The sequence below is a fragment of the Piliocolobus tephrosceles genome, chromosome 3 (genome assembly GCF_002776525.5).
Source record: "Piliocolobus tephrosceles isolate RC106 chromosome 3, ASM277652v3, whole genome shotgun sequence".
NCBI classification, from domain to species: domain Eukaryota; kingdom Metazoa; phylum Chordata; class Mammalia; order Primates; family Cercopithecidae; genus Piliocolobus; species Piliocolobus tephrosceles.
In genome coordinates this window covers 74,070,723-74,088,359 of record NC_045436.1, presented here as the reverse complement: position 1 = coordinate 74,088,359, position 17,637 = coordinate 74,070,723, and the positions used below count along the sequence as shown (strand labels likewise).

The 17,637-nt window shown below is 36.4% G+C and overlaps 1 protein-coding gene across 3 annotated transcripts in view; it reads right to left on the bottom strand.

The window, feature by feature from the left end:
* SMARCAD1 (SWI/SNF-related, matrix-associated actin-dependent regulator of chromatin, subfamily a, containing DEAD/H box 1) overlaps positions 1–17,637 on the bottom strand; it is an 83,050-nt gene that overhangs the window by 43,815 nt on the left and 21,598 nt on the right. For all 3 annotated transcript variants that reach the window (XM_023193330.1, XM_023193331.2, XM_023193332.2), the window contains 3 exons: positions 11,678–11,846; positions 8,749–8,815; positions 5,532–5,632 (listed from right to left, as the gene is read on the bottom strand). In XM_023193330.1, coding sequence (XP_023049098.1) covers positions 5,532–5,632; positions 8,749–8,815; positions 11,678–11,846 — 337 coding nt within the window. The remainder of the gene's footprint in view (positions 1–5,531; positions 5,633–8,748; positions 8,816–11,677; positions 11,847–17,637) is intronic.

The following is a 17,637-nucleotide window of genomic DNA, read 5'->3' as shown; positions in this document are numbered from 1 at the left end:
GGGAGCTCACTGCACACTGGAGGCAAGATATACTTCATTCGGGTGTGTACTGATTGATTGATTTTATAAAATACCTCTTAAGATTGTCAGCTATGGCTGGGCATGGTGGCTCACGCCTGCAATCCTAGCACTTTGGGAGGCCGAGGCAGGTGGATCACGAAGTCAGGAGTTTGCGACCAGCCTGGCCAACATAGTGAAACACTGTTTCTACTAAAAATACAAAAAATTAGCCAGGCTTGGTGGCAGGCACCTGTAATCCCAGCTACTCGGGAGGCTGAGGAGGGAGAATTGCTTGAACCCAGGAGGCAGAGGTTGCGGTGAGCCAAGATTATGCCATTGCACTCCAGCCTGGGAAACAGTGGGAGACTCTATCCCAAAAAAAAAAAAAAGATTGTCAGTTATGAATGGGGCCTGGGTTAAGAGAAGGCTCTGTACCATGTCCAGAGTGCAGTACAAGGTACTCTGCCATTTGGGTTTCATGACACCAGCAGATGCAATGATTATCCAAGAATCTGTCGCAGGTAAGGATATCATATGAAGTCTCTGGCAAGCCCCAATGGGAAAATTGTTGCAGAGCTTTAAAGAAAGGTCATCATGTCCTCTTCTATTGACCAGAGTCACTTTTGCTGTGACACATGCATTTGCAAAAATTACACTATGTAAAATTGTTAAAGTAAAAATTGTAGCTGTTAGGAGAAAAACTGTTAGAGATACAATGTCAAAAACTTCATCAGTGACACATAAAAAGAGAAGGAAATCTAATAAAAACGATACCACAATTTTACACACACTAAATAGTTAATACATAAATACTACAATAAATATGAGCTGAAGTTTACTTGTGGACATTGGGAGGGTTACAGCTTATGAGTTATTGTGAAGTGGTAAAAGATGGGTTATCTGAAAATGAACGGAAATGTGTAACACCAGATACAGAAGGTTGTAGCTCATTGTCCTTGTGTTATGTCCGCTGTACTAATTTAAAATATAAAGAATAAATAAAATTTCTGTGATGTTGTTGGCCTCCTCCTTTTACACTAAAGCTGCCTGTATGGTTCCAAATTCGTCCAGATGCCATACAAGACTATTCTAATATCTTCAGCAGTAAAACCATTATCTTCAAGGCAGTCCAACTTTTTTCACAGCATTTAAAACAACTGATCACTTGTATTATGTCATGGCGTACAGACTTCTGACTTTCATCATCACTATCATCATCATCTTCTGTATCCATACAGCCATCAGCGGCAAGTTGCTGAATGTTTTCTACAGTTAGATCATCGGGATAGGACCCCAGAAACTTTTCAACATCCTCATTTTTAACTGCTCCAAGTCCAAACTCTTTTCTTAGATCAATATAGCTTGTTTTAAACTTTTAAAATTTCTCTGAAGGATCAAATTCTTCAAAATAAAGAATCAAGTCAAAGGCAATTTTCTGCCACACACAACACAAACACTCTTGGTATATTACTCCAGGCTTCAACAATGACATTGCAATGTTAAACCTCTTCCAACATTCTATAACCACTTCTGCATCCCTGCCTTAGATAACATCAATTAATATCTTAAACGTTCATTTTAAAATAGTAAGCTATAAACACTGCTATCACACCTTTAAAAAGGGGCTATTATCAGAGAGGCAGTTTTTGGAGGCAAAAGGAAGAATGTGACATAGGCTGAAATCTGCTTTTGGAGAGAGAGAGCTTTGATACACTGTAAGAATTTTTAAAGTTTTTTTTGTTTTTGTTTTTTTTTTATGTTTTGGGGCATTCATCCTCTTTAACAGAGAACTAAGTAAAAATATAAATGCAAATGTGGGCAGTCATCCATACATTTCGCTATACCTGACATGATCCTCAAATTCTGACTTGAACAATTTCTTTTAAAAGGCTCACAGTTTGGTGAGTGATATTATTGGCTTCAGCTTCAGCTTCAAATCTCTATTTGGCACTGGTGCCGAATATTAGTTATGTCACCTTTAGGAGCCTTAAATCCCAGAGCATGTTTTCCGTCTTTCATATTTGGGTTGGGTTATTCAAGGCATGCGTTCATAACAGGTTATTTGTTTAATCATAACCAAGAATTTAACACCATGCACAGCTGCCTTCTTCAATTTACTTCTGTATCACTGCTGAAAAACTCTTTTGCAGCTTTTATATCTACACTAATGGTTATGTCCCACAGCCAAAGGCTTAGAAAACTATAGCATTGTTTGAAATCATTAAAGCAACCACTACTAGCACTAAAAGGAGCCACTTATGCAGGGTACAGCGACTTCTATTTTAGATCTGTGTATATAATTACAAAGATCTATATAGGAAAGGTTGTCCCTTAGTTTATCACCCTTTGGTCTTGAATCCAAATATTTGACAATCTTTCCTTTTCTTCTGTTTCTTTAGGCCTTGCTCTTATTGACTTTCCAGCACTTGAACCTGGTCCAGCCATACATACACTTTTATTTTTGTGGCATTATCTTTGATGGTCCATAATGTGGATTCCTTTATATCTCTTGCTTGGGATCTATCGTATGTTCTTCTTTCTTTCTAAATATTCTCTTGTTTTGAGCTTCTCCTTAATACTCAAAACATTCCCTCTGCATGCACTGTGTGGCATTTTTGAACCAGAATGCTTAGATAGGATTGGGATGTTGAATGAGTGCTTTTTTCAAATAGAAAAGATCACAAATGTCAAAGAATAGCACATCACCACCTAACAGGATAATATACATGGTAAAAAGAGGCAGCCAGTGGATACTGGAAACGTGTGTGTTTTATGCATTCCTATGTAGCTTGGTTCAGCAGGAAGCAACTTTCTATGATCACCTACTATTTCTCACGGGCAAAACTGCACATAAACACATGCAAATTTCGGATTATACTCAAATCGTTCTCTAATGTATTAACACTGGAATAAATTCACATTAAAAAAAAAATGACTGATGTATTCTTGTGAAATAGCTATTGACTTGATAATAAATCCTGATAAAAGCAGAACAGTTGACCACAGAACATCAAATGATCATGAGACTTGAGTTGTTATGTGATCTGGTATCTGATTTACCTAACCTAAACCTTAGCAGTGGCAGCAGCAACCCATCAAGTAGAATGGTATACTTGAGACTGGACTTCAGTAGGTTTAAGAGACACAAATAAATTGCATGTGCAGGTGTCTCAGACTCTCACGGTACCTGCTTCTGCATCACAGCCGCCCCTTCTTCAACCAATACCTGAGGCATTAGAAAAAATTCTTTATGACCTGATAGGTTGGGCACAGTGGCTCCCGCCTGTAATCCCCGCACTTTGGGAGGCCAAGGCAAGTGGATCACTTGAGGTCAGGAGTTTGAGATCAGCCTGGCTAATATGGTGAAACTCTGTCTCTACTAAAAACACAAAAATTAACTAAGCATAGTGGACGCCTGTAATCCCAGCTACGTGGGAGGCTGAGGCAGGAGAATCACTTGAACCCAGGAAGCAGAGGTTTCAGTGAGCCGAGATCATGCCTGGGTGACAGGGTGGGACTATGTCTCGGAAAAAAAAAGAGAAAATTCTTTATTACCTGATAAAGAGGGGGAGAAATCTTTAAACTTCAAGTGTTTGTTATGAGACAGGTCTCACTGTGTCACCCAGGCTGGAGTGCAGTGGCATAATTATGGCTCACTGAAGCCTCAACCTTCTGGGCTCAAGTAATCCTTCCTCCTCAGCCTCCGAGTAGCTGAGATTATAGCTGCCTGTAAGCATGCCCAGCTAATTAAAATTTTTTCTTCTTCTTCTTTTTTTTTTTTTTTGCAGAGACGGGAGTCCCACTATATTGCTCAGGCTGGTCTTGAACTCTTGGGCTCAAACAATCCTTCTGCCTCGGCCTCCCAAGGTGCTGGGATTATAGGCATAAGCCACTGCACCCAGCCTGAACTGGCTTGACTTTACAAAAGATTTGCGTAATTTTAGAACCAGTCAAATGTACAACTGCTATAATATAAACCCAACTCAGAGAGTAGCCCTGTGTACAACTTTGGGCAGTACATCTTGTTGCCCATTTTGTGTACCAAGAGACGGCCGGGGTAGAGATCAGCAATATATCATGGACAGAGGCTAAGGAGAAGAACAAGACTGAAAAACTGGTAACCAGGAAGTCTGGGGAAGAGGTACATTGTTGAACATCTCAGAATTAAAGTTATTCTGAGAATACAGCCAGGCGTGGTGGATCACACCTGTAATCTCAGTGCTTTGGGAGGCCTAGGTGGGTGGATCACTTGAGGTCAGGAGTTCGAGACCAGCCTGGCTGACATGGTGTAAACCCATCTCTACAAAAAAATTAAAAAAAAAAAAAAAAAAAAAAAAAAAAAATAGCTGGGCATGGTGCTGCATGCCTGTAATCCCAGCTACTCGGGAGGCTGAGGCACGAGAATTGCTTGAAACCAGGAGGTAGAGGTTGCAGTGAGCCAAGATCACACCACTGTACTCCAGCCTGGGCCAGAGTGAGACTCTGTCTCAAAAACAAAACAAAAAAAGAAGGTATCCTGAGAATAGAATATAAGGATAACAGTGTTCATGTGAATGTTCAGCCAAGGGTGCACATGTGGCAGAGAAAATTTTTAAAGATCTGGTATACAAGATCACCCATTTTGTGAACACCAGTTAAGTCCACAGCCACTTGAATGCCTGCTCAATAGGCCCATTTACAAATGGCCATGGCAACTGGGTTTGAGTCTGTGCATGCAAGTCAACAAGGTAAGACTTTCTACACCAAGATTAATCTGGCTACTGCTATGGTCAGTGCTCAACCTGCAAGGAACAGAGGCCAACAATGAGTCCCCATTATAGCACCAATCCTTGGGAGATTCAGTCAACTGCCTGGTGGCAGGATGATTAGACCTTCATAATTCATCATGAAAGACACAGTAACAGATAACTTACTCTAAGTATGAATTTGCCTTCCCTATCTACCTGCTTCTGGAAACACCACTATTATGGGTTAATTGTGTCCCCTCCAAATTCATATGTTGAAGTCCTGCTGCCCAGTACCTCAGAATGTGACCTTATTGGAGACAGGGTCACTAGTGAGATATTCAAGTTAAAATGAGGTCATTAGAGCGAGACCTAATCTGACTGTTGTCCTTATAAAAAGGGGAAATTTGGAGATTAACACGCACACAGTTCAGAGAACCCAATGTAACGAAGAGGGCAGAGATAAGCAATTAATACTGGATAAATTTAAAAGAAAGCAAAAACAGTCACAAATTATATAGAAGCATAAATTATCTGGCTTAGTTGTGAAAGAAAAGAATGATTCATTTAGACAAATTTTCAGGTCTGATATCCACAGACACAAAATAGTCTTTGCTTAAACAGGCTTCATACTGGATAAATTAAAAAGCAAAAACAGTCACAAATTAAATGTAGACATAAATTCCCTTAGTTGTGAAAGAAAGGAATTCATTTAGGTGGATTTTCAGGTCTAATAATATCCACAAACTCAATATATTCTAAAGTTAAGCAGTCAATTTTGATACTGTAATTCAAATGTAAACTTACATGATCCAGTCTTGTCTTTTTTATAGATTGATCATCATTAAATTCATCTTCCTCATATGGCTCTGAAGAAGAAGATAATTTTCTTTTCCTGGGCCCACCACCTTTTAAAGCAGAGCAGCACACTCAAACTTTGCACAGAAACAGCAAAAAAATCAATTTAATGTAAAACAAAGGCAAAAAATGTATTATAATGAATTACTAGACAGTTCTCTTGATATCAGGCCCAGTGTTTGTTGTTCTACATATGACCGAATTGAAAAAAAAAGTCAACATTCTTTGCAGTCTTTCAGAAGGAGAAATCACTGTAATACTATATTCATAAACCATCACATTATTTAATCTAAAAATACACATTTCTAAATTAGTGAGTAATTCTACACAGCAACATTAGGAAGGAGGGTTTCTTCCCAGTGGCTGAATGTTGAGCAGTGAAAAAAAGCTGACTCCCACCAAGTGTAAGTTATCTGAATACCATCACAGAAACCAGTAATTTCTGTGTCTACTATGTACCAGGCTTTGCGCAAGGTCTTTTATAAACTATTGTTTCATTTACTTTCCACAAACAAACCTACAAAGTAAGTAACATTTTTATTTCCCAAATGAGGACAGAGATACAGAGAGCTTAAGCAACAAATGCTTTTAATGTAAAAACAAGAGACTATAACATAGGGTACAGCAGTAACAGGAAATCTGCATACTGTCATGATTGGAAGACAATAAACTTGAGCTACATATGCTACTTATGTATGCTTGTATACATTTTGTATACATTTACCTATTTCTTAAATACTTTTGCTTTCGGAGAACAAATTTGTCAGACATATTGCTGTGCTACTATGAAAGCACCTGCTAAAGACTACAAAGGTTTAAGATCTCAGCATTAATTGTATCAGAGCCCTAACTATGAAGTTGAAATAAATACATACATGTCAGCTTAAACATTTCATTAACATGGCTATTACAAAATAAAATGGAATGTTATTAACATTTTAAAGCACAGTATTCTTGTCAGTACAAATACTAACCACAATATTCTAAATGTAATATTTTAAGTCTGAAAAAAAAGCTTCCAATCAGATAATTTTGCCACATCACCTAGACATGCTGAATTCTTTCCTAAAAAGAATAGAACAGAAGCCAGGTGCAGAGCTCATGCTTGTAATCCCAGCACTTTGGGAGGCTGAGGTGGGCGGATCTCTGGTGCTCAGAACTTCGAGATCAGCCTTGGCAATATGGTGAAACCCCACCTCTACTAAAACAACAAAAATGAGCTGGGCGTGGTGGTACATGCCTGTAGTCCCAGCCACTTGGAAGGCTGAGGTGTGAGGATCACTTCAGCCTGGGAAGCAGAAGTAGTGAGCTGAGACTGCACCACTGCACTCCAGTCTGGGTGACAAGAGTGAGGTCCTGTCTCAAAATAAAAAACAAAAAAAGAACACAACAGAACAGCTAGAGAGACTCCTGACAACATCAATAAATTCGTACTCTTACTTTGTGAAGCAGAGTAAAAACTTTGGATATGCATTTTTTTTGTTTCTGTAATTTCATATTCAAAAACAAAACTTCAAAAGAAACAGCATAAAAACATCCCTAGTGTTTAATATGCAGGCTGACAGCTGTCTATAAGACTGCAATTTGTGGTTAAAAAAAAAAAAGTGAACTGTCACAATTTGCAGATCTGTTAAAGATCACTTACAGGTATTTGAAAAGGTCTTTTGTTGAAAACTGTCCTAAAATGGCAAGTATAGTTTCCTGTCTTAAAGACATAGTATATTGAAGATTAACCTTATCTTCAAGGTTAGACAAAGCTGCCATTCTATATACTACCTCAAAGTGCACTACACTAAAAATGAAGATGTCTGATGAGATTGTTCTGTCTTTTCCATGATGCAGCATGGAAGTTTAAAAAGTTTAAAATTAAAAAACAAGAAAATCCTAAATTTTTGTTTCCTTGTAATTTGCCACTTAACATTTTTTTTAAATGAAATAATCTGAAGTACAATGGAAGAATAAGAAAAAACTCAGCTGAAGCTAAATAAATTTAATGAGGATTGTAAACTCTATGAGGGCAGAGGTTGTATTCATTTTGTTTCCTCATGTAGCCTCAGTACCTAAGCCACAGCCTGTGCTACCTAGTAAAGAAGCATAATAAATATTTGTGAAATTAATGAACAAGTTGAGTAAGATGAAATGCTCAAGAGAAAAAAGATTAGATGCTACTGTGGAATAAAGTAATTCCATAACCTGTTTTTAATGAAATGTTTATGGACTAATGAGATAATGTGACAGCAAGAATGTATTGGGAAACTGCAAAACTTCTCAAACATTTTGCAGCTCAACAAATGTTCACCGAGCCTATAATTTTTCAGGAGGTTTTTTTTTTTTTGAGACAAGGTCTTGCTCTGTCACCCAGGCTGGAGTGCAGTGGCATACTCCTAGCTCAGACGCTTTTAAAATAAGTGCTAGGGACGCAGTAATGTAACATTCTCCTGTAACTTTTCTTTAATCATCAGACGACCCTTAAACAAATAGCTGCTAACACTTGGTATGCACTCACTATGTACCAGGCACCCTAATAAGAAGTATACATTGTTAGTTCTTCACAACAACCTCTGAGTTTGGCATTATATACTATTTTACTGCTAAGGAAACAAAGACAGAAGAGTCAGCAACACTGCTGATGGTCACACAGCTATTAATAATAAACAGAAGACAAAAAAGTATCTTGATACTTTGTGTAGGTAGCACCCACAAAATACTGTCTCCTTGCTCAAACTGGAGGAAATTAAAGATTTAAAATATTTCATATGGATAAAATAAAATCTTATGTAGATGTCTACTCAAATGCAATCCACTTAGTGGAAGAAAAATTAGGTAGATAATTATTGAAGAATGATGGGTCCATGGGAACTCATACTGTTTTCTATTTTTGTACATATTTTAAACTTAAAAAAAATTAAAAGTAGAAAGAATCCACTTAGAAAAAATGAGCATTCACAAACATACTGTTGATAAAAGCATAAACTGGCATAACCTTTAACAAAAGGACATGGAAATACATGTACATACATACACTTGTATGTACAATACATACCTCACAGGTTCCTATAAGAATTCATAAAAGTGTCTGATAAACTGTGGAGCAGTATTAATGAGACGGTACTATTATTACTATGTAACAACAAATCGACAAGGCTTAAAAGTAAGTCAGGCATACCTGCATCACCAAACATCAGCAAGGCAGCAGCAATTGCCCCATCCATAGTGCTTGTTGATTCAATCAACTAACAGAACGAGAAAAGATTAATGTTTTAAATCAGCACTTTAAGAATTATTTGTTACTGAAATATTCAAAAACAAATATATTAAATATAAACATGTTAGGAAAGTATGTGTGTCATAGTTTAAGTTCATTAAGTCCTATGATAAATTTTCAGAAAATCTGTTTTACGTAAAAGGTCTGAACTTTAAGCGTATTTTACAATGTATCAGGTTGACTCATCCTTACTATAAAGGAAAAATTAAAATATAATCACATATATACAGTATATTCCAGGTTTTTTCTATTTTAATTACAAAGTTTTACACAAAATTTCCTACTTAACACTTAACATGTAGGCACTCTGTGCATGTGTGTGCATGCTCACATTTGTGTACGTGTGCGTGTCAGATGGAGACAGAAAGGGGAAACAGGAGACTGACAGACATCTATTTATATTTTTTAAAATTTTTTAATTTCTAGGAGAAAAAGGACAATTCTACTCTTTAAAAAAATCTAATACTGCTCAAGATAAATGGGATAAGGGTTCTTAAATTTTACTCCATTTCTGAATTGTTTGAATTGTTCAAGAACATATGCATATATTACTTGCACGACATCATTCTAATACACTGTTTAGTAATTTTAGATTTCAGAAGAAACTAAAATCCCCTATTTTTCTCTTGTTATAGCTTCCCATATTTCAAATGAGTTACTTGTTTTAAAAAGATCTTACTTTTAAATAAGGTACTTTTTGTATTAAATCAAGTAGCCTCAAATCAAAGTGCTCTCTTCCACATTAATTTTTCCTAATCTTGGATGCTCAGATATATCCTATTGGCCCCTCTTCATTTTCAAAATAGCCAAAGCATACTCTTAGCAAGCCTAGAACTATTTCACAACCTCTTGAATTCTTTTATATGGATTTAAAACCTTTTGTTGAGTAATTTATAAACATTACCTTTAAATCTCTAGAACTGAGGGGGATCACTTGAAATACAGATTACCTCAAGAGAGTGCTCTGCTTTGGAGTGTGTGATATGCTAAATTTCACAATTTCAGATACTGATTAATGAAACGTTCAGGGAAATTATGCATATCAATCTTATCTTTCCAATAAAATTACAAAATTAGAGAAAGATATTTTTACAAGAAAAAACAACTCTGAACTACATTAAAAATTGGCAATCAAGTGAAAGTATTTTTAAACTGAGATTTGGCCCTTTATGTTAAATATTTTAATACTCCATGTTTATTCTATTGGAAGCTCTTTCTTTATTACTGCTTTAAAATATGTTAGCCCTTGGGTCTACACTTGTTTCCATTAAAAAAAAAAAAAAAAGAATCACATTAGCAGATAAGTAACACTGCTGTCAGAGAAAATGCCTACTCAAGATATCACTAAAGTTTCATTTAGCTAATAGTAAGACAGTTATCAAAATGGTTTGGGGGAAAAATCCAGTGGATTCATGGCAAAAATAACATAGAATAAAAATAATGTAATCTACACTTAAGAGTTCAAACTGGCAGGCACAGGACCACCTATGGTTCATAGACATATTTTGTTTGGCTTGAACTGCATGTTTATCTTTTTTTAAATTAGTTAGCATTAAAAGGAACAAAGTACATGCTGCAACAGCGATGAATCTCTTCCACTAGGTGAAAGCAGCCAGTCACAAAATATCAGATATTTGGTCCCATTTATATGAAATATCAATAATAGGCAAAAAAAAAAAAATAGATTGGTGGTTGCCTGGAGCTGGGACAGAGACGAAAACTGGAGAGTGAGGAAACTGGAGAGTGACTGCTAATGGATACAAGGTTTCTTTTGGGTGTCATTGAAATGTACTAAGATTATGGTGACAGTTGCATTATTTCATAAATATAGGAAAAACCACTAAATTGTACATTTTAAATGGGTGATTTTAGGCATAGGAATATAGCTGTTAAAGTGGTGACCAACCCTCAACAAAAATCCAGCCTTATGGCTTTATTTGAAAAATGTGAGCATCCAGTAAAAATGGGCTATCACTGATAGTTCACATGGCCATGTCCTGCTGGAGCCAGACAGCAGCTACCTCTTTCTAAAAGAGTATGTACTCTATAGTTACCACTTAAAAGTTACCTGCCTAGTCCATACAGATATGGTTAACTCCTAAGTCTCATATTGTGGGGAGGAGAACTGGTAGTGGTAGTAGCGATGACAGATACAAAGAGGAAAATACAAAGGACCTGCAATTAAATGATTCCCCTAAGATAATTAAACTAATAAGTGACAGAGCTAGGAATAGACTGTTTATTAATCTTCAGAAATTTATTCTCTACCTAAAACTTAATTGGTCAATTTTTTTTTTTACTCTTATAATTAGAGATACCTTAACATCACTTTATAGTTCAACCATACTCCTTTACTTTGTTTCTGTAGTTAAATCAGTATTTCTCAGCAAGAGTGCTACTGGCAGGACTATCCTTAGTTACGCAGGACTGTCCTTTGTACCGTAGGGTGTTTAGCATTGCTGGCTTTAGGGCACTAAATGCCACTGCAAACACTTGTCACAGTTTTATGGAGTGGTTCCTGACATTTCTGAGTATTTCTAATGGAAATGGGGAGGTTATGCATTTTAGAAACACTCAAACAAAAAAACTCACAACCTATGTTTGCTACTAAGGCTACAGTTACTGCATTATTTACAAATGAATAACCTCATCTATCAAAAAGTTAAGACTTTCAATAAATTTCTGGCATTTACTTCCTCTAATAGTTAATATCTTCAAACATAAGATATCTTTAGAAAAATGACTATCCACTACTAACTATAGCACTGGACACAGGAGAGATTTTATCTCATTACAGCTACAATAACCAATTACTATAAAAGAATATAACCTTAAGTAAATCATTGTCACTTCTTTGTGGAAAAAGTTCCTTCAAAGTCTGAAGTTTAGCATCTTTAAGATCTTCTAATTCCGAAAGGTCTTCCAATTCTGAAATATCATCATTTCTACGTGCCATGGTAGGAAGGCCTTGGGACTCTTCATCTTCGGATGGCTCAGAACTAAAAATATTTTTAGAGGAGGAAAAAACATTTTTAATGTATCACTAATGTTATTTCATTATACAGTCTATGTATATACATAGTACAACACATCTGCAGTTCTTTTCAATAGTAAATGTAATCTATACTTGTCAGAAAGGGAACTTTGTTTTTCCATTTCAGTGTAGTTACGTGAAAAACCTACATTACCAACGTCAGTATACACTGAAAAAAATCTCAACCCTGAGCTGGGATGGAAAAGAACAAAACGAACTTCTAGCATTTATTTTGTTAGGATTCGCACACATTTATTGCATGCCCACTTCCTCTACTCATCTTCTTTCACCAATACCCTCCATATCAGACAAAGTTATGCTGCTCCTGAGAAATTATGAAGATTGAACAGATACAAAGATAAAGTAATTTTCAGGCCTACCTAGGTGTGATCAGGATCTAACTGCTAAAATCAGAAAGGTCCCATTCAATAAAGGAATCTCTGCCAGAAACAAAACATTACCTGAGCAAACAGAGAACATTTATTTCATATGAGGATTTATTCTACAACAACTAACTTTATTCCTGTTCGATTTAACTTTATATGTTTATCCTTTATAAAAGACATTTTGAGTCAAATTTTACTCATTTATTTCCTAGACAAAACAATCTCATTTTGAAATTTTGGTTTTCAAACATGGTAGGCATTCTAGAGATCAGAACTAGAACAGTAACAAACGAATATAAGTGCTAGAGACCAGAGAATGAAAGCAAGATGGGTCTATACTAAGGTATATTCCTAACATCAGCAAACTCAGACTTGGTTATGCTGCTAATTCTATTTCTGAATAGCTCTCTTAGACACATATCCAGAATATTCAATTTCTCTATATGTACTTACGTTATTTCTGTTGTGTCCTTTATGGTACAATATGTGATGCTTAAGAACATCTAAAAGCAAATTCCCAAAGATCAGGAATATGTGTGGCTTTTTTTTTTTTTTTTTTTTGAGACAGGGTTCCACTCCCTGTCACCCAGGCTGTTGTGCAGTTGTGCCATCTTGGCTCATGGCAACCTTTGCCTCCCAGGCTCTAGCAATCCTCCCACCTCAGTCTCCTGAGTCGCTAGGACCACAGGTGCTTGCCACCACACCTCGCTAATTTTTTTGTGTTTTTTGTACAGACAGGGTTTCTCCATGTTTCCCAGGCTTGTCTCAAACTCCTAGGCTCAAGCGATCCGCCTGCCTTGGCCTTCTAAAGCGCTGGACTAACTAATGGGTGTGAGCCACTGCGCCTAGCCAGAGTATGTATTTCAAAAGCTTCTAGGTTGAATTCCTAGATCAGCTCTGAGAAACTGCTCTAAAGTAACGAGGCAAATACACCTCTTCATCACTATGCCCGTCCTTCAAAATTTGAAGACAATCACATGTATTTCCTTTGCATTATTATACCTAGACTTCTCATTCCTGATGTACTCAACTGTGAATTTTCATTTTGCCTCTCTGTATTCCCTGCTCCCTACTTGACTTTGCCTCTTAGCTGACTGAGAAAATGAAAGCATTCAGGTTGAAATCCCTCTATAATTCCTGCCCTGGATAACCACTTTCAAAGATATTTACTCTTCTGGCTTACCCAAGATATTTACTCTTCTGGCTTACCCAGTGATCAGACTCATTGATCTAACAAATTCACGTGCCTCATGTGGTATTAAATATTGATGTTGACGATGAGTATCATCATGGCTTGGATTTATCTTCCAGACTATAGGAAATACAAGTGATAGAAAATAATGTCATGAAGAAAAAGAAAAACCAGCTGGGTGTGGTGGCTCACACCTGTAATCCCAGCACTTTGGGAGGCCAATGCAGGTACATTACCTGAGGTCCGGAGTTCAAGACCTGCCTGGCCAATATGGCGAAACTCCACCCACTAAAAATTTAAAAAATTAGCTGGGCGGGGTGGTGGTGCTTGTAATCCCAGCTACTAGGGAGGCTGAGACATGAGAATCGCTTGAATCCAGGAAGCAGAGGATGCAGTGAGCCGAGATCACACCACTGCACTACAGCCTGGGCAACAGAGCAAGACTCCATCTTAAAAAAAAAAAAAAAAAAAAAAAAAGGAAAGAAAAAGAAAAACCTATTTTTTCCGAGGAAAGACTTGATCTCTTTAGAGAAATAGAAAAGGGGAGTGGCCCATTCTAGATTAACACAGTTGAAGCCTAATAGCCAAATGTAATTTAGGTCTTGGTTTTAAAAAAAATCAGCTATAAAAGACATGAAATCTGAACATAAGGTGCAAATTAAATGATACTATAGAATTGTTCACTGATAGATGGCAGATACATAATCAGTAATAAGGGAGAAATGCTGGGATGTCCGTAATTTAAAACACTTCAGGTAAAAATAGTAACAGATGACACAATAAACAAATATGGAACACAACTGTTAAATCCAGGTAGAAGGTACACAGGTGTTCATTATATACTACTTCATTTTCTTATATGCTTGAAACTTTCAAAGAAAAAAACCTGTAAGAACAACAGAGTTGACCACTTGCTCTTTTTTCCAGTCTAAGATAAAGAAGTACCTTCCTGTTAAAGACAAAGTCCCCTCTCACCACTAAGGCATTCTAGTCCCTTCTACATCTACAGGACTCTGCTTTAACTATCTACTGTCTTCCGAATCTTCTCTCTCTTCATAAGCTCTTCCTCCCCAGACGGCAATCTGCTCAAAACTGCATTAATTAATTCAAATTAATTCCATGTGCCAGGGTTTCCAGGCACTATGGACACAGCAGGAAAAAAAAAAAAAAAAAAAAGCCAATTCTCCTCTATTTCACAGATTTTATTAGACTGATTTTCTACCTCCTTTCTTATGGAGTTGTCAAACTTACTGTTTTTATTTCTTTCGCACAACTACTTAGTGAAACTGCTCTCACTAAGGACAATAATGTCTTCTAAACTGCTGAATGGAATAAAAACTTTTCATAGCTTACCTAAGTTTTCCTTTGTTGTCCTGTACATTGTTGACAAATATATCTTTGAATATTTGGCCCCACCCTCACCTCACGGATTCTGCAACATTACTTCTAATTTTCCTTTCACCTTTCAGTCTGTCCTTCTGAATCTCGTTAACAGGCTCTTCTTCCTTTGTTCACCTTCAACTGCTGAAGCTGCCTAGGACTCTGTCTTCAGTTCTTTCTTGTCTATGAATGCTTCCTAGGAGATTTTATCTACCGCCAGAGTTTCTAGCATCTACTTCAGTGGGTTCTCAAAGTTGGGCGGGGGGTAGTTTTGCTGCAAGAGGATATTTGGCAATGTCTGGAGGTATTTCTGATTGTCTCGACTAGGGAAATGCTACTGGCATCTGGTGGGGTGATGTCAGAGATACTTAACTAATCATCCTAAATGTACAGGACAGTGCCTCATAACAACGAATTATCTGGCTCCAAATGTCAATAAATGTCAACGTTAAGAAACTGATAACCAAAATGCCCATACATGGGGAATGAATGAATAAAATAAGGAACGTTCACACAATGTAGAACTATGGAGCTGCAAAAAATAGTAAAAATTTCTAGAACTGATATAATTTCCAGGAGATACATACATAAATGCTAAGTAAATAAAGAACAAATGAATATACACACATGTAGTATGCTATCTTTGTGTAAGAAACAAGAAAAAAATACACGAAAGTATGACAATAAACTAAACAAACTGATTAGTTCTAAGGTTTGAAAGGAGAAGGGATAGGAAAGAGAGTGAGAGAGTGATACTTTTCTTGAGTATATTCTTTGTAAAGTTTTTATTTTTGGAATCTTATTCATATTTTAAAAATTAGAAAGTAAAATTTAAAAGAAAAGAACAAGGTAAAAAACCCTAAAAGGAATACAAACTAATTAATGGTATTTCAAATGAATAACAAAACATTTAAATTAACTAATTAATAATCCAAGTGCACTGACTGTATACCCTCAATCTACAGACAAAAATAAAACTTATAAACAAATCTTAAACTGTACTTAGTGGGCTTAATGGTCAAGTAGTATGGGTGTAGCTATTCTAAAACTATTTTATGCATACTAGATGACTGAGCAGATTAGTAAATACACTGACATTGGTAGAAGTCAGGGTTCTCACTGTCAGAAGACAACACAGAATAAGAGGCAAAGAAAAGCCCTGTAGTGACAGATTAGAATTATCAGAATCATTATAAACAAATGATTAAAACACACACACACACACACACACATTTTCACATATTTCCTTCTCTCTCTCCCTAACTCCAACCCCCTACACCCCAGTATTTCCTAGGTCCTTCCACAGAAAGGGCAATGACATTAATTCCTACCTCATCAGCAGCAAAGAACGAACACAGAACAAGTTTCTCGATTTCCGAGCATCATTTCCTACTAAAAAGAACCAGAACTACTTGGAGAAATAGCTAATTTTAATTTCAGGCTTGAGGTAGGAGAAGTACAAGTCTGGAATACCTTCTTCCAGAAAGGAAAATGATAGGAATCCCTCACACAAACACAACAGTCTGTTTGAAGGGGCCCTCATCTGTCAAAACTGAGAAATTTGTGCACCAAAATGAAGAATAACAGTAATAAATTATAAACCACTGAATAAGTACACATCTATAATTTCATTTTGATATTTATTGTACCACATAAACACATGTGTAAATGGGGAGAAAAGGGAACATTTCTTTACAGACTACCAAATACAAGTATAAGTTCTAGAACACTGGTTAGTATATCACCATTTTGCAACCATCATTATCATAAATTTTAATCAGGCAAAAATCAATAGATACTAAAACTACTGAGTAAAAGCTGGCTAGGGAATAGGACTATTACCCAGTCTCAAAGTATCTCTCCACAGATAACTTACTTATTACAAAGGGAAAAATGGTAACTTGATAGACAAAACCTAGCAGGGGCCATGTTAATTGAGTCATCAAAGTTCAGCAATAATGGGACAAATGGATATCATGTGCCTCCTGACACATGCCTCAGGGTGATATGACACACTGAGGACACAAGATCATTTAGGTAGTAGTATGTGCTATCCTTTCCACTTAACCTAAATTTAACCATGAAGAAACATTAGTTAAATCCAAATTTAGAAAAATCCTAAAAAAGCCTGGCCTATTATCTTCAAGGGTCAGTATCCTGAGAAACAAAAAAAGACTGAGAAACAGTTTCAGAGTAAATGAGTTTAAAGAGACATCACAAACTAAATCCAATGTAAAAAAAAAAATTACTACAAAGTACTACTGAAAATACGGTCCAGGGACTGACTGCTAGTTCTCCAACTGTAGTCTGTCCATGACAACATAAGGAACAAGCAACAGAATGTAAACAACTACGTTACTGAGCGCATTGCTTAGTTCAGTTGTCTTTTTTTTTTCACCGCAAGATATTCTTGGTGAGGGAATCAGTACCTGATTTGCATTTTAAGACATATTCCTCATTTATAAATCAGTATTTTCAGTAGCAAGGCTCTAAAGGACATTATTGGTATAACTGGCAAAATGAAATATGAAATGTGTATAAGATAATAGTATTGTACTAGTGTTAACTGGTATTTCTGGGTTTGAAATATTACTGTTAATATGCAAATGAATGAATGGCCTTGTTTTTAGGAGATAAATGAGAAAATACTACAGGCAAAGTGTTCAGTAATAATTGCTGTTTACGAAGAGAGTGATAATGCAATTGTGGGAAAATGCTATCAATGGGTAATTCTGAAAAGACTGTGGGAGTTGATAATGCATTACTTTTTTGCAACTTTTCTACAATTTTCCCAAAAT